This window comes from Callithrix jacchus, chromosome 3 (assembly GCF_049354715.1).
Source record: "Callithrix jacchus isolate 240 chromosome 3, calJac240_pri, whole genome shotgun sequence".
NCBI lineage: Eukaryota > Metazoa > Chordata > Mammalia > Primates > Cebidae > Callithrix > Callithrix jacchus.
In genome coordinates, this window is record NC_133504.1 from 114,456,390 (window position 1) to 114,473,885 (window position 17,496).

The window sequence follows — 17,496 nt, forward strand, 5'->3', positions numbered from 1 at the left end:
CCGTCATAATTTCCCCAGTTATAATTTTTGCAAAAGTGGTTTCAGCCTACTTAAGAGGCTAAGGCAGGAGGATCACTGGAGCCCAGGAGTTTGAGGCTGCAGAGAGCTATGATCACGCCACTGAACTCCAGCCTGGGTGAAAGAGTGAGACCCTGTCTCTAAATAAATAAAAAATCAAGATGGTATGCAATTAGAATTGAGCAATTTTGTTTCCAAATCTGAAGAAAGCCTGATCTCGCTCTGTCCCAGGTGGCTGGATAAATTGGGACTGTCAGCCCGAATGGGAATAGAAGTGGTGATGAGGCAAGTATTCTTTGGAGCTGGAAACTACCATTTAGTGGATGAAAACTTCGATCCTTTACCCGTAAGTGACCATCATTTTCATAATTCTAAAAGAGTAAATTAAAGTCAACTTGGGTCCCCTGGTGTTAACCTCCTATGAATAATCAGTCCTCTCAATAACTAGCCAAATCATGAGATGATGAATTTAGGAAGAACCTTAGATATCATCCAGTCTGACATTTTTTGCATGCGTTTGAAGAGAAGAAATCAAAGCTAGGAATAGCTTATTAAATGTGAGCCATAGTAGTGTGGATTTTGTTTAAAAGAGAGATAATTTGAAATTTTATGACTCGTACAAAATAACAACTTGGATTTTCAAATGTTTTACAAAGTAATCAAAGTTATAATTGCCTACAGTATGCTTCAAAACATTTTTTATGTTATGAAATTGTAACTTATTTAACTTCAAAATGACCCAGTACCATATATTTGCTTAAACATCTTATGCTAAGAATTTACTATTTTGTTAATAATCTTCAAGATACTTAGGAATGAAGTCTCATTTCTAACCCTTCCTTCAACTACAGCTGGTGCTAAATCAGGAAATGTTTCTTCCCAAAAGCCTCATGGAAGATCTATATGTCTAAATATATGTCAGAGATAACATAGACGTAGCCCTGCGAAGCACGACCTTAATATTTATAGTCTAAAATGTCATTTGCAGATACCTGTTTTCTAAGAATAATTCCTGAGGGAATTATTTGAATGTTGTAGGAAAGCTAAGAAATTTTGCAAAGAGCATATGTGAAAATATAAGCTAGGCTTTTGTGGTTTGTGGATGGATTTCCCAACAAAATTGCTTTTTATCTATAGTGGTCCAAGCTTGTGGAACATATTACTCATCATTTTTTAGAAAATTCTTAGAAAAGTGAACTTGCAAAAATGGAATTTATCTTTCCCCATGTCATCTTAGAGTTAAACTAAGCTAAGCATAGCAATTTCACTAGACAAACATTCAAAATCTACTCCTGACCTTTTTATCTCATCTCATCAAATTTTCCCGGGGCCCAGACATAAATCTTTGACTTACAAACTCTTTGTATATGCACTAAATATGCTTCTCCTTCAAGGTTCTCAGTCAGCTAGAAAACCTTGCAAAAGTAAATGGTACCCTTGACACTTGTCGATCCAAGGGAATTGGACTTAAACTCACAGAACATGACTGTGAATTCACTTGATTTGCATGACAGTCCTGTAAGGTGACAAGGCAGGTATCTTGGATCCATTTTTTAGATAAGGAACTTCACATTGAGAAGAGATCTCATGATTTACAGGAAGCCACGCTGCAGTCCTATGTTACTCTGAAAATCCCATTCACATCTTGCCTCTGAGACCCACATACTTTCTACCCTACTACTAGTCATTGACCCATGCTTATGTCTCCTTTGAAAACATTTAGTTGATTCCACTCTTGTCTCCAGTGAAAAAGGTGAATTTAAGCGGAGAAACAAAACTCGTTTGTCTTGTTTAGTCTACTTTCCCTCAATTCAAGAAAGAAAGTTGGGGTATGTGTTGAGTGGTGTTTTATTTATTTATTTATTTTTTAATTGAGACAAAGTCTCTCTATATTGCTGAGGCTGGTCTCAAACTCCTGGGCTCACGTGATCCTCCTGCTTCAACCTCCCAGTGTTGGGATTACAGGTGTGAACCATTGTGCCCACCACCAACCCTAAGTTTTTTAAGAAGAACTTTTACTATAGAAAAGTTTAATCATACACAAAACACAGAGGAAAGTATATGGACCCACCTTAGGAGACTAGAATATGCCTCCCCAAAATATGCTACTTTGGCATAAGGATTACTTTGAGCTGAAGGCAACTGGGAAGAAACACACAGAAGAAAAGTTCTCTGTCCTCCTCCATTTGCCTAAAAGCAGGATATAAATTTACAAAAGTCCCCTCCTTCCCTTTCTACCAGGAAAAAGAAGAGTTAATCACTGAAGATAATTGCAGACCCTTATTGGTCTAAAGATGGCTCTAGAAGAATCTATATTACATACTTATTTATTTTCCTTCCCACAATTTGCCACCCCTAGAGACTCAAAATCCTTTTCCTTCGTCATGTCTGTTGTCCAAAAATGTATTGTTCTTTGCTAAAGATGCTATATAAGCTGGAGTTCTAAGTTACCTTGTTGAGAATTACTTGTTCCCTTGGTATTTTCTGCATATATATATATATATATATATATATATATATGTGAAATATACATGTTAATATACTTACATTTGTTTTTCTCTTGCTTTATGTCATGTTACAGAGGTCCATCCCAAATAAGAACTAAAAGTAGAAGGAAAATTATGTTTTCCTCCTGCATATTTTGATCTTGTTTAATCCATAATCCTACCCACTTTTCACCTCCTACCTCTTAGATTACTTTGAAGCAAATTTCAGATATATTATTTTATCTATAAATATTTCAGTACGTGCTAGGTGTGATGGCTCACACCTATAATCCCAACACTTTGGGAAGCTGAGGCAGGAGGATCTCTTGAGCCCTGGAGTTCAAGACCAGCTTCAGCAACAAAGTGAGACCTCCATCTCTATAAAAAATCAAAAAGTTATCTGGGCATGGTGGCACATGCCTGTGGTCCTAGCTACATGAGAGGCTGAGGCAGAATGATCACTTGAGCCCAAGAGATTGAGGCTGCAGTGAGCTGCATTTACACCACTGCACTCTAACCTGGGTGACAGAGTGAGACCATGTCTCAAAAAATATATATATTTTAATATGTATTCTTTTTGTAAAAACACAATACTTTTATCATACTTTATTAATAATTCATAATTCCTTAGTATCACCAAATATTTTGTCAGTGTCTCACATTTTCCTTATTGCCTAAAATATTGTTGATAGTTTATTCAAATCAGAATCCAAACAAGGTCCATATACTGCATTTGGTTGATACATCTCTTAAGCTTGTTCATCTTTAAGTTCTTCCTCCCTTTCTTTCATCTCTTGTAATTTATTAATGTGAAAAAACAGGTAACTTGTTCTATAGGTTCTATATTACTTCCCATATGCTGGAGTTTTCTAAATTTTTTCCTGTGATACCATTTAGCATGTTCCTCTGTCCTCTGTATTTCCTATAAACTGATAGTTATGCCTAGAATCTTCAGTTTATTTAGTTTTTTTTTTTCTGCAAGAATTCTTTATTATGTGCTTCTGGAAGCTCAAATGTGCTTTGAGCTTCCCAGGCTGGAGTGCAGTAGCACAATCATGGCTCACTGCAGCCTTGACCTCCTGGGCTTAGGTGATCTTCCCACCTCAGCCTCCTGGGTACCTGGAACTACAGGTGCACACCACCGCACCTAGCTAATTTTTTAGAGAAGGGATTTCATCATGTTTCTCATACTGGTCTTCAACTCCTGGGTTCAAGTGATCTACCCACTTCAGCCTCCCAAAATGCTGTGGTTATATTTTGGCCACCGTGCCTAGCATAAATAACATTATTTGTCTCTTAAACAGACAGAAGTTTTACTTTAAAAATTTGTCTTTGTGCCGTGTGTGTGTGTGTGTGTGTGTGTGTGTCTGTCTGTCTAAAAGTTTGGCTTTGAGCTTTGCTTTGAATTCGTGGATGAAAGACAACCAAGAATACTTAAACTCTGATCATTCTTGACAGATATCCCCTAGAGGCTATGGCCTTTTGAATTGTACCCTCCAGTGATAAAAAGCAGCAAGCAAGGTATTGCTCTCAGATTCATGGTGGTCACATGCGAGGAAAAAAAAAAAAAGAAAAGAAGAATCCTATTTAAAAGCCCCAGGATAACAGTGATACTCTTTGTAGGATAACAATTTGGTTGCTACTGGTTTCGTTAAATAAGGAAGTAAGTAAAGATCTATTTTTGTCTCTTTTTCTCCCCAACTACCACAACTAGGATTACTGGCTATCTCTTCTGTTCAAGAAATTGGTGGGCACCAAGGTGTTAATGGCAAGTGTGAAAGGCCCAACGAGAGGGAATCTTCGAGTATACCTTCATTGCACAAACATTAACAAGTAAGTATGAAACACGCCCTTCACCAATCATCAAGTTTTAGCGGGTAAGCACGTAACTTTACTCAAACCACCCTGTTGCATATATCTATATATTGCATAAGTATAGGCAGTTGCGGTTTAGTAAAGTTTTATATGATTTTACTTTATTTTTTATTTTTTTTAAAAGGAAAAATGATACACTTGTTGTTGTAGTTTTTTAAGACAAAGGCTTGCTCTGTCACCCAGGCTGTAGTGCAAGCTCAGCTCACTGCAACCTCTGCCTCCCAGGTTCAAGTGATTCTTGAAAAGGAGAACAGTAATAACCACAGTATAGTTTTCAAAAGTTGCAACCAGTTTCTAGAGTTGAGAAGCCACAGAGATTTCTGTAGCCTCATACTCTTGCTTGAGGTAGCAAAAAATGTTCCTAAATCTCAGGAATATTCTTAGATAGGTTTCAATCTATCATTCCTGATAAGATGATACTGAAATACTAATTCCAGCCAGAAAAACCACCTACCATTTCCCACTGTTGGCAACTGGGAATTCTGTGGATAGTGAGGACCCCACTAGGAAGTAGCAAGGGAATGGTTTTGAATGGATAAATTCATAAAAATGTCAATAGATTTAATTTTCTTATTTGTTCCAGTCATTTTATAAGGCTAGGAAAAGCCCCTGTTAGTATGTTTATAATTTGAATTCACATGAACCCACAGAATTTGCCTTTTACCTTCCTATGTCTGAAAATGGATAGTCTAGCCAGCTTCCCAGCAACCCAGTTGGCAGAGCTGTGAGGATCTCAGCATGATGCTTTAGCTTAGACGTTGGCAGCATGAGGAGCAATGATTTTAATCGTGTTTTCAGAATAGAACCACACGAGTGGTCTAATATGACCATACAAGAAGGATATTCAGCGGACCCACTGTCATCATGAATATGAATACTTAGGATCACATTTGTAATTGAGTTTTTTATTACTTAAATTAGATAAATATTTTTATTGAGTTAAACTATTTGCTTTTAGTCCAAGGTATAAAGAAGGAGATTTAACTCTGTATGCCATAAACCTCCATAATGTCACCAAGTACTTGCGGTTACCCCATCCTTTTTTTAACAAGAAAGTGGATAAATACCTTCTAAGACCTTTAGGACCTGATGGATTACTCTCCAAGTAAGTAATTTTCCTCGTTCATTTCAAACTTTCAACAAATTTCTTGGTGTTTATCAGAACATAGAGTTTAGACAGGGAGCAAAAAACAAAGTCAACTATTTCAAGTTCTAAGAAGGCTTAATATTCAGGAAAATTCTGTGTGAATACTTACCAAGATGAGTATAACTCACCCTAAGAGTCTAAAGCAAAAGGATGTAAACACAAACTAGCAGTTCCTTAGAGAATAAGTTTCCATTTCAAAATAACTTGACATATCAAGATCCACTCAACACATTTAAATTATTTACTCTAAAAAGACAGAGTTCTTGGTAATGCATTAAGTAAGGCAATATACCTACATATAATTGCTATCAAAGGTATGTGGGTTGGTATAAAATATCATACCATGTGAGATCAGTGTGATTCTTTTATAGCATTCATTTTTACAGTAAGAAAAAGAATAGCTAGAGTGTACTTTTTAAGTAGATTCTCATACACTTTAGTTCAAAAACCAATTATTCACTACATAATTCAATGGAGTGCCAAAACAAATGACTACGGGTCTTGAAGAGTTAGGCATATAAATATTTTAAGCTTTCTGTTCAATGTACATTGGAAGGAGTTTCTTTCTCATGACTATTCTCATATTGGAGCATAAAAAGAGTTTACAGCCTTGGCACAGCGGCTCATGCTTGTAATCCCAACATTTTGGGAAACTGAGGCAGGCAGATTGCTTCAGTCCAGGATTCGAGAGCAGCCTGGGCAATATGGTGAAACTCTGTCTCTACAAAAAATACCAAAATTAGCCAGGAGTGATGGCACATGCCTGTAATCCCAGCTACTTGGGAGGCTGAGGTGGGAGGATTCCTTGAGCTCAGGGGGTCAGGGCTGCAGTGAGCTGTGATGGTGCTCCTGTCACCCAGCCCGGGTGACAGAGTGAGACCCTGTCTCAAGATAAATAAATAAATAAATATTAAGAGTTTACGAAATTCTCAAAATCCTCCCTTCTTTGCAAATGCCACATAAGTGATGTGTTCCAGGAATATTAGCCTTGGAACCTGAGGCAGTCCAGTAAGCATGCTTTCTCCAACATTCTATCCCCCACAGACAAACATTATTAACACTGGTTACTGTTCTTTTCTGTTTTTTCCCTCTCCATGCTTTATTTTACTCTAACTATAATCATATAACATGTAATACGAAAAAGGCAAGGTTGGTGGCAAGGTCCAGAAGTCTTCCCAAAAGCCTTTCCACCGTTTTCTCTGTAGACATTTTTTCTTTTTTCTTTCTTTCTTTTTCTTTTTTTTTTTTGAGAGAGACTCTCACTCTGTCACACAGGCTAGGGTGCAGTGGCATGATCTCGGCTCGCTGCAACTTCTGCCTCCCAGGTTCAAGCGATTCTCCCACCTCAGCTTCCCTAGTAGCTGGGATTACAGGCATGCATCACTACACCCGGCTCATTTTTGTATTTTAAGTAGAGATGAGCTTTCACCATGTGGGCGAGGCTGGACTTGAACTCCTGACCGCAAATGATCCACCTGCCTTGGCCTCCCAAAGCGCTGGGATTACAGGCGTGAGCCACCATGCCTGGCTCATTTGTAGACATTTTTAACGGGCTGTGTGTTAACCATTTTCTTACTGCTTAAATCTTTTCTTCCCCCTGTTGTGAATAATGCATTTTAGGGTAACAGATACTTTTTTCAATTTCAATTCTGATCTTTTTTGAATTTTTTTAAGCATATTTTGTTTGCTGCTGATAAAAATAATTTTCTGAAGTAATTGAATAACAGTTGTAAAGTTGAAAGTGTCATAAGAGATCATTTTAGTCCAGCTACCCATGGAAAGCCCTTCAGGGTGACTGTTCTATCTGGCGAGGGTTAAGTGAGCCTCTTAGGGCCTTCGCTTGCTGCTCTTAGTTCTGTTCTCTAGAGGAGGAGTTGAAAACTATACCTCATTCTTGTTGACAAGTTGGTTTGGAGGATTCCCCACTTCCCTTTCTCTGGTAGGGGAGGTTGGCTTGGAGGATTCCCCACTTCCCTTTCTCTGGTAAGGGAGGTTGGCATGCACTTTGTGTTTCGTTTTTAGTTAATTGTCAACATCGAAAAATTGACAGCTATTAAAATATCAGGATCTCCAGCTTTTCTTTAAAAATGGATACTTGGCAACTCTGGGCTTGCTTTCTCAGATAGCTGGAGTTGAATGGGGGTTGTATACATTAGACAGGTCATTCAGCTTTACAGATATCTGCAGTCTCTACCTGACCCTATCATCTTATGCCTGTCCTACTGTTCTTGCACATATCACTTTCTTGGCCCTTGTGGCATTTGAGTTTGCCATGCCTAATCTAGAGTAATGCTGAATACCTCATTTTCTCTGCGATAACTCCCAAATATTTGAAGGAAAATTGGACTGTCTTGACTTTAGGATAACTATGTCCATCTTCAATGACTATTCTTTATGCTGTATTTAGCAGACCCTGTTACATTCTTTTTTTTTTTTTTTTTTTTTTTTTTTGAGGCAGTCTCACTCTGTCGCCCAGGCTGGAGTGCAGTGGCGCAATCCTGGCTCACTGCAACCTCCGCCTCCCAGGTTCAAGAGATTCTCCTGCCTCAGCTTCCTAAGTAGCTGGGAATACAGGTGCCCACCACCACAACTGGCTAATTTTTGTATTTTTCGTAGTGATGAGATTTCACTATGTTGGCCAGGCTGATCTCAAACTCCTGACCTCAAGTGATCTGCCCACCTTGGCCTCCCAAAGGGCTGGGATTACAGGCATGAGCCACATGCCCTGCCTCTATTACATTCTGATCACACATTTCATGTTTTATAATTGGAAAACTGGTGAAATTAGAGACAATGTTTTATTTCCCCTAAATTCTCTTTGATGAGTATATATTACTTACACTCTTCTGTCTTTAAAATTTTGCAAAAAAGTATCCTAGATAAGTTTATGAGTGCACAGTCTGTACACTTGCTCTTATTAATGATCTCAGAGAGTTAAACAACAGTCACCTTTAAGAATTATTACTCTTACTGTTATTATTATTATTGAGGCAGGGGTCTCATTCTGTCACCCAGGCTGGAGTGCAGTGGTGCAGTGGTGCAGTCAAGCTCACTGCAGCCACTGCTGCCTGGGCTCAGCCTTCCAAGTAGCTGAGACCACAGGCTTATGCCACCACACCTGGCTAATTTTTTAATTTTTTGTATGTTGCCCAGGCTGCTCTCAAACTCCTAAGCTCAACCGATCTTCCTCAGCCTCCCAAAGTGCTGGGATTGCAGATGTGAACAACTGCACCTAGCCCTAAAAATGATTAGGTTCCTGCATAACAAGTATTTAATAAATATTTGAATGAACATATATTTTTTTTAAAAAATAGAGATGAGGTCTCACTATATTGCCCAAGCTAGTCTCAAACTCCTGAACTCAAGCAATCCTGCCACCTTGGCCTCCCAAAGTGTTGGGATTACAGGCATGACCCGCCTCATCTGGGCTGAATGAACATATTTTTAACATAAAGGCAGTATTTTATATTTATCTCATAGATTTTGTCCAGCATCTCCACTTCTGCCGAATCTGTTGCTTGCTAATTCCTTCCAGCTTCATTTCATCTGAAATTTGACAAACATCTTCTATTTATTTGTCATCATGTTATTGACTTCAGAATATAAAATAAGACGCCACACCCAAATAAAACCCCATCCTCATTGCCCAGCCTGATGTGGAAATAATCATCATACATTAAGCTTACCCTTGATATATGTATAGTATCTTTTAGATAAATGTATAGCTGATTAAACAATATAGCCTGATGGTATAATATCTTGCCCATGTACCTCATCTTAGCCACAGCAGTATTAATTCACAATGGTCAGATTCACATTTAAGGTTTGTAGCAAAATATTCTCTCCAAAAGCATATCTAAAACTTTTGTGTGTACTCTGGTAAGGTTCTTAATTTCATGGAGAACAAACTCTTACCACTGTCAGTTGGAGAACTTTTCAAGACCTATTTTTGTTTGTGGTTTCCTGATGATGGTCGCAGCATTTCCTCCTTCAACCCATCTAAAAATTAGGTGATATAGGCTTTTAAACAAAACCAACTCGTAGACTGAGTACAACTACAATGCAGACATGCTAGCCTCTGGCACAATCATGGCCGTGCTATGATATATCTTAAGTTACAGAGCCCAGGGCTGAGCATCTCATTAGGTCAAAATGGAAACCTATTTTCTGCTCACTGATGCTTAATGAGGACAGAGTGTGAGAGACGGAGTTTTTTTTGAGACGGAGTTTCTTTTTTTTTTTTTTAGTTTTATTTTAGGTGCATACTTATCTGACATTTCTCCCCATGTTATCCCTCCCACCCTCCCCTTCCCCTCCAGCCCCTGCTGTCTCTCCCCTACTCCCGCCAACTGCCTCCAGTGTGTGATGCTCCTCTCCCTGAGTCCACATGTTCTCATTGTTCAACACCCACCTATGAGTGAGAACATACGGTGTTTGATTTTCTGTTCCTGTGTCATTGCTGAAAATGATGATTTCCAGATTCATCCAAGTCCCTACAAAGGACATGAACTCATCGTTTTTTATGGTGGCATAGTATTCCATGGTGTATATGTGCCACATTTTCTTTGTCCGGTTTATCATTGATGGGCATTTGGGTTGGATCCAGGTCTTTGCTATTGTGAACAGTGCTGCTATGAACATTCGTGTGCATGTGTCCTTATAGTAGAACTATTTATAGTCCTTTGGGTATATACCCAGTAATGGGATTGCTGCGTCAAATGGAATTTCTATTTCTAGGTCCTTGAGAAATCGCCACACTGTCTTCCATAATGGTTGAACTAATTTACACTCCCACCAACTGTGTAAGAGTGTTCCTATTTCTCCACATCCTCTCCAGCATCTGTTGTCTCCAGATTTTTTAATGATCACCATTCTAGCTGGCGTGAGATGATATCTCAATGTAGTTTTGATTTGCATTTATCTAATGACCAGTGATGATGAGCATTTTTCCATATGTTTTTTGGGAGACAGAGTTTCACTTTTGTTGCCCAGGCTGAAGTGCAATGGCATGATCTTGGCTCACCGCACGCAACCTCCACCTTTCCTGCCTCAGCCTCCCAAGTAGCTGGGATTACAGGTGCCTGCCACCACACCCAGCTAATTTTTGCATTTGTAGTAGAGATGGGGTTTTGCCATGTTGGCAAGGCTGGTCTCAAACTCCTGACCTCATGATCCGCCTGCCTCTGCCTCCCAAAGTGCTGGGATTACAAGGTGTGAGCCACTGTGCCCAGCTGAGAGATTTTTTTAAGTGAAAAAGGTATATAATAATGCTACATGGAAAAATATCTAACATTAGAGAATTAAGTAAATAAGCTAATATACTCACACCATGGAATCTTGTGCAGTCATTAAAATTATGTAGTGGATGAATGTTTAAAGGTATGAGAAAATCTTAGGATATGCTAGGGTGGAGGGGAAGAGTAAAGTTTTAAGAAAATACAGTATACCCATACTTAAGTAAAAAAAAAAAAAGAAAGATGTGTACAGTCATGGGTTGCTTAATGATGGGGCTACATTCTGAGAAATGGGTCAATAGGTGATTTCATCCTTGTGTGAACATCGTAGAGTGAATTTACATAAACCTAGATAGCCTAGCCTCCTATACATGGAGGCTGTATGGTATAGCCTGTTGCTCCTAGGCTACAAACCTGTAAAACATGTTACTGTAGAGAATATACAAATACCTAACACAATGGCAAGTTACCATTGCGTTAAGTAGTTGTGCATCTAAACATAGAAAACTAATGTGTCATGCTATAATGTTACAGTGGCTGACATTGCTAGGCAATACGAATTATTCACTGTTGGAATTCAAAATAATTTTATAATTTTATGGGACCACGCTCATATATGCAGTCTGTGGTGGACCAAAACATCATTACATGGCATATGACCATATGTATGTACATAAAAAATAGAAGAAAAAATGAATATACATCAAAATGTTTAAAATGGTTATGATGACTTAGGTTACTTTTCTTATATTTATCTGAGTAATAATAATGATAGATAATACTTTTATAGTGTTGACTACATAAAAGGCCCTGTTATAAGTGTTCTACATACACTACATGTATTAAATGGCATAAATATAACTCTGACAGTAACTAATCTTATAAGTTTTCTTTTTTGAGACAGAATTTCACTCTCTTGCCCAGGCTGGAGTACAGTGGCACGATCTCAGCTCACTGCAACCTCTCTGCCTCCCAGGTTCGAACGATTCTCATATCTCAGCCTCCTGAGTAGCTGGGAGTACAGGCACATACCACCATGCCAGCTGATTTTTGTATTTTTTGGTAGAGATGGAGATTTGCCATGTTGGCCAGGCTGATCTTGAAAGCCTGGCCTCAAGTGATCTGCCTGCCTCAGCCTCCCAAAGTGCTGGGATTACAGGTATAAGCCACTGCGCCAGGCCTAACCTTACAAGTTTTCAGTATTTAAAGAGTGCTAACTTTGTTCTTAATATAAAACATATTTCAGAAAAAGAGATATAAGCATCTCATTTAGAATTATGAAAATAACTATCAATAGACCTACAGCCAACTAAAGCTTTTCTTCATAAGCTTTTGTTCATATTGATTTGCTTCTTTGGATACACATTAATTTGATTTAAATAATAAGTATGTATAAGAAATAACACTTTCCTTTAATTTTTAAAAATGTTCAACAGTTTTTAATTTGAATTCCAATAGTAAAATACATAGAAAATATAAATTTTTCTGTAGTTTAGCCAAATAAAGTTATTTTTGTTTCCCACAGCATTCTACCAAAGTATCTTAATAACAGTAAGAAAATGAATGCATACCTCCTGCAGGGAGATGGGAATCAGACAGTTTATGGGCATAGTTACAAGTGGGAAATTTCACTGGCTACCATTTATGCTAAATTAATAAAAACTCAATTCTATTCTATATATGTATTTGCTTATATAAAAATGATTTCAATTATTGGTCATTAAATAAAATAGCCACCATTCCAGAAGTTGTGTCGTATTTATCCTTTTTATACCACCAACATATTGCCTAGTATAGATTATGTGTGTTGCATTTTCTGTAAAGGGCCAGACAGTAAGTATTTCAGGCTTCGGGGTCCATATGGTGTCTGTCATATTACTCAACTCTGCCACTGTAGCTTAGAGATTATCTAGGTCAAATGCCTAACTGATATGGTGTTGAAATACAAGGGTGCCACACACACACAAAATTTTTTTTGGTCTAAGAAAGATTTCATGACTTTCGTAGGGGCGTGGGTGGGGGCATGAACCACTTGGTTAACTTGGTATATCTTTCCCCGCTGCAGATCTGTCCAACTCAATGGTCAAACTCTAAAGATGGTGGATGATCAGACCTTGCCACCTTTGATGGAAAAAACTCTCCGGCCAGGAAGTTCACTGGGCTTGCCAGCTTTCTCATATAGTTTTTTTGTGATAAGAAATGCCAAAGTTGCTGCTTGCATCTGAAAATAAAATATACTAGTCCTGACATTGAATTTTCCAAGTGTACTAAGAATAAAGCAACTCAGTTATAGGAAAGGAAGCAGATACCTTACAAAGCAACTAGTGGATGCTTGAGAGACACTGGGACACTCTCAGTGTTAGATTTAGCACGGTATTTTTCTCTCTCTAGGTAGAACACTGCTAATAGTAATAGCTAATAATATCTTGTTCCAAATACTGCTTAGCATTTTGCATGTTTTACTTTTATGTAAAGTTTTGTTTTATTTTTTATTTATTTATTTTTGGGGGGACAGAATCTTGCTCTGTCAACCAGCCTGGAGTGCAGTGGTGCGATCTTGGCTTACTACAACCTCAAGCAATTCTCCTGCCTCAGCCTCTTGAGTAGCTGGGATTATAGGCATCTGCCACTAAGCCCAACTACTATTTTTAGTAAGATGGGGTTTCACCATGTTGGCAAAGCTGATCTCTAACTCCTGACCTCAAGTGATCCACCCGCCTCAGCATCCCAAAGTGCCAGGATTACAGGCATGAGCCACCGCACCCAGCAGTGTTTTATTTTTGAGACAAGGTCTCACTCTGTTGCCCAGGCTGGAGTGCAGTGGTGCAATCATAGTTCACTGCAGCCTTGTAACTCCTGGGATCAAGTCATCCTCCCGTATCAGCCTCCCAAGTAGCTAGGACTACAGACACATGCCATCACAGTCGGCTATTTTTAAAAATTTTTTTTTAGAGATGAGTTCTCGCTATGTTACCCAGGCTGGTTCTGAATTCCTGGACGCAATTGATCCTCCCACCTTGGCCTTCCAAGTGCTGGGATTTCTTTGGGAATACAGCATGGTACAACAGGAAATCATTTGATGTTACCTCTGTGCAGTGTTGCTAGTCAGCAAAAGACTGTAATACTTGTGGGTACAGCAATTAGCCACCACACCCAGTCTTTGTTTAAAGTTATTAAAAATGGCCAGGCATAGTGGCTCACACCTGCATTCCCAGCACTTTGGGAGGCTGAGGCAGATAGATCACCTGACATCAGGAGTTTGAGACCAGCTTGGCCAACCTGGTGAAACCCCATCTCTACTAAAAATACAAAAATTAGCCAGGCGTGGTGGCACACACCTGTAGTTCCAGCTATGTGGGAGGCTGAGGCAGGAGAATTGCTTGAACCCAGGAGGCAGAGGTGACAGTGAGCCAAGATTGTGCCACTACACTCCAGCCTACATGACAGAGCAAGACTCTGTCTCGTCCAGGCACGGTGGCTCACACCTGTAATCCCAGCACTTTGCGAGGCTGAGGCAGGTGGATCATGAGGTCAAGAGATCGAGACCATCCTGGTCAATATGGTGAAACCCCATCTCTACTAAAAATACAAAAAAGTAGCTGGTCACGGTGGCATGCACCTGTAGTCTCAGCTACTCGGGAGGCTGAGGCAGGAGAATTGCTTGAATCTAGGAGGCGGAGGTTGCAGTGAGACAAGATTGTGCCACTGCACTCCAGCCTGGGTAACAAGAGTGAAACTCCATCTCAACAACAACAACAAAAATATGTGGGCCAGGCACAGTGGCTCATGCCTGTAATCGCAGCACTTTGGGGAGGCCAAGGCAGGCAGATAACTTGATGCCAGGAGATCAAGATCATCCTGGCCAACATAGTGAAACCCCATCTCTACTAAAAGTACAAAAATTAGCTGGGCATGGGGGTGCATGCCTGTAGTCCCAGCTACTGAGGAGGTCAAGGTAGGACATTGGCTTGAACCTGGGAGGCGGAGGTTGCAGTGAGCTGAGATTGCACCACTGCACTCCAGCCTGGTGACAGAGCGAGACTCCATCTCAAAAAAAAAAAAAACAAAAAAAAAGTATGTGAATGCTCCTAATATGGCCATGAAACAAGGAAGTAAAGGACAGATTTTGAGTTTTAAGAAGGTGTTTAGTTGTATATTTATCTTTCAAAATGTATTAGAAGATTTTAGAATTCTTTTCTTCATGTGCCATCTCTACAGGCTCCCATCAGAAAAAGTGTACTGCCATTACCATGAAACTGGTTATAAAAGAGAAACTATCTATTTGCACCTTAAAAGAGAACTCAATTCTGCTGATTTTCTTCTCTCCTGTTTGTCTTTGTCAGCAGTAATATGTGAGAGGGCAGATTGTTAGATGTGATAGTATAAAAAATGGTTAATGACAATTCAGAGGGGAGAGATTCTGTAAACTTAAAATTACTATAAATGACATTGATTTACCAAAAAGATAAACTTTAGAAAACACCCAATACATTATAACCATCTGTTAATGTTTACTTTTTCTCTACCTTTCATTCTTGTTTCAGTTGGGAAGCTTTTGGCTGCCTGTAACAGAAACTTCTGATTCAAATGGCTTAAACAATAAGGAAATGTATATTCCCACATAACTAGACATTCAAATAGGGCAGGCTCGAGCACTTCAGTATGTCGCCAGGGATCTGAGATCTTCCCAGATCTCTGGTCTGCCATCTTTAGTGCTGGTTTCATTCTCAGCCTCTGGTAGCATGATGGTGGCTGTGGCTGTTTCATTGGCCCCTTCAGATCTCATAGCAACCAGAGGAAAAAAAATGAGAGATTTTTTGAGTCTCCTTCATAGACGTGAATAACTCTTTTTCAGAGCTTCTCACAGCAAACCTCTCCTCATGTCTCCTTACATCTTATTGTTCAGAAATGAGTAATGTGGCCATTTCACCAGTCACTGCCAACAACAGTGAGGTTTCTCTGAGTAATCCTTTGGAATGGAGAGGGTGTTGGTCACTCTACATACTGAATACTACAGTTCTCTGCTTTTTACCAGTGACAACATATAATATTTTCCCCTGTATTTTAATTCTCTTAAGGACTAAAATTCTTTATATTTATGCTGTTATGAATGCAGTATCTTTAATTTTTTTATTTTAATAGATTTAGGGGTATGCACTTTTTGGTTACATGGATGAATTGTATAGCAGTGAAGTCTCGGCTTTTAGTGTACCTGTCACTTGAGTGATGTACATTGTACCCAATAGGTAATATTCATCCATTACCCCCCTTACACCCTCCTCCCTTCTGAGTCTCCAGTGTCGATTATACCACTGTGTACTTGTGTGTATCTATAGCTGAGCTTCCACTTATAAATGAGAACATGCAGTATTTGGTTTTCCACTCCTGAGTTACTTCCCTTAGGATAACAGCCCCCAGTTCCATCCAAGTTGCTGTAAAATACATTATTTTATTCTTCTTTATGGCTGAGTAATATTCCATGGTGTGTGTGTGTGTGTGTGTGTGTGTGTGTGTATATATATATATATATATATATATATATATATATATAATATTTTCTTTTTCCACTTATCAGTTGATGGACACTTAGATTAATTTCATTCAATTAAATTTAAGTACATTTATAAGGAGATAAAGCTGGAAATTAAATTTTAGATCTTTCAATACTCTTAAATTTTGTATATAAGTGGTTTTTATATTTTCACATTTGAAATAAATTAATTTTTATAACCTTGATATTGTATGACTATTCTTTTAGTAAAGCTAAAGCCTACAGATTCCTACATTTGGAAGCCTTGTTTTCTTTCACTGCTTTTTTATACCTGGAAACAGGATATAGAACCACAAGTGTGTTGGGTTTCACTCTTGTTACACTATTAGGTATCAGAAGTGGGAGTTTTCCAATGCACAGTCTGAGACAAGGACTTGGCATCAGGTGGGTTATTGAAAATAAGGAATGAGAGATCAGGGAGCATGAGAAGGAGGAGAAGAAAAAGCCAGTATTAAGTTTTGCTGTTGAGTTTGCTGCCATAGGCAATGAGTGTTCAGTTCCATCAGCACTACTGAGAAGCGTAGGGGATGTCTCCCAAAATTTGTCTCTTAATATTCTCTTATTTCTCATCAGTTATCATTTTATAGTTGCATTATTGTCAATTCCAATTTCTATAAAGAACACCAGTTTCACATAAAATTGTTTGAAGGCCTGAAGCAATTATAGTTAATGATTCTATCTGTTAAGCTTGAAAGTCACTTTAACATCTCATTGGGAGTTAAATGATAAACATCTTTTTCTTTTCTTTTTTCTCTTTTTTTGAGACAGGGTCGCACTCTGTCACCCAGTCTGGAGTGCAGTGGCATGGCATGCTCATGGCTCACTGCAGCCCAGGACTCCTGGGCTCATCCCACCTCAGCCTTCCTAGTAGCTGAGACTAGGTGTGTGCCACCATGCATTTTTGTATTTTTTGTGAAGACGATGTTTTGCCATGTTCCCCAGACTGGTATTGAATTTGGGGCTCAAGCAATCCTCCTGCCTCAGCCTCTCAAAGTATTGGGATTACAGTCATGAGCCACTACACCCAGCCAATAAACATTTTTTAAATCTAAAACACCTTCTCTAGGGCCCACCCAAAAAATCATATGAAACATAGAAGATATGAAAAATATGAATATAATGCTTCAAATGTGTAAATCTGTAAAATAAAGGGTACATATAAAGTGTAATGTTCTGGTTGACACA

The 17,496-nt window shown here is 38.8% G+C and overlaps 1 protein-coding gene across 4 annotated transcripts in view; it reads left to right on the plus strand.

The window, feature by feature from the left end:
* HPSE (heparanase) overlaps positions 1 to 13,007 on the plus strand; it is a 51,670-nt gene extending 38,663 nt beyond the window's left edge. For 2 of the 4 annotated variants that reach the window (XM_054253186.2, XM_054253188.2), the window contains exons 9-12: positions 250 to 364; positions 4,219 to 4,337; positions 5,338 to 5,484; positions 9,846 to 11,656. In XM_054253186.2, the coding sequence (XP_054109161.2) occupies positions 250 to 364; positions 4,219 to 4,337; positions 5,338 to 5,484; positions 9,846 to 10,110 (646 nt within the window). In that variant the 3' untranslated portion in view covers positions 10,111 to 11,656. The other 2 variants (XM_054253187.2, XM_002745645.5) reach the window with 2 other exon arrangements.
* Positions 13,008 to 17,496: the final 4,489 nt, after the last annotated feature.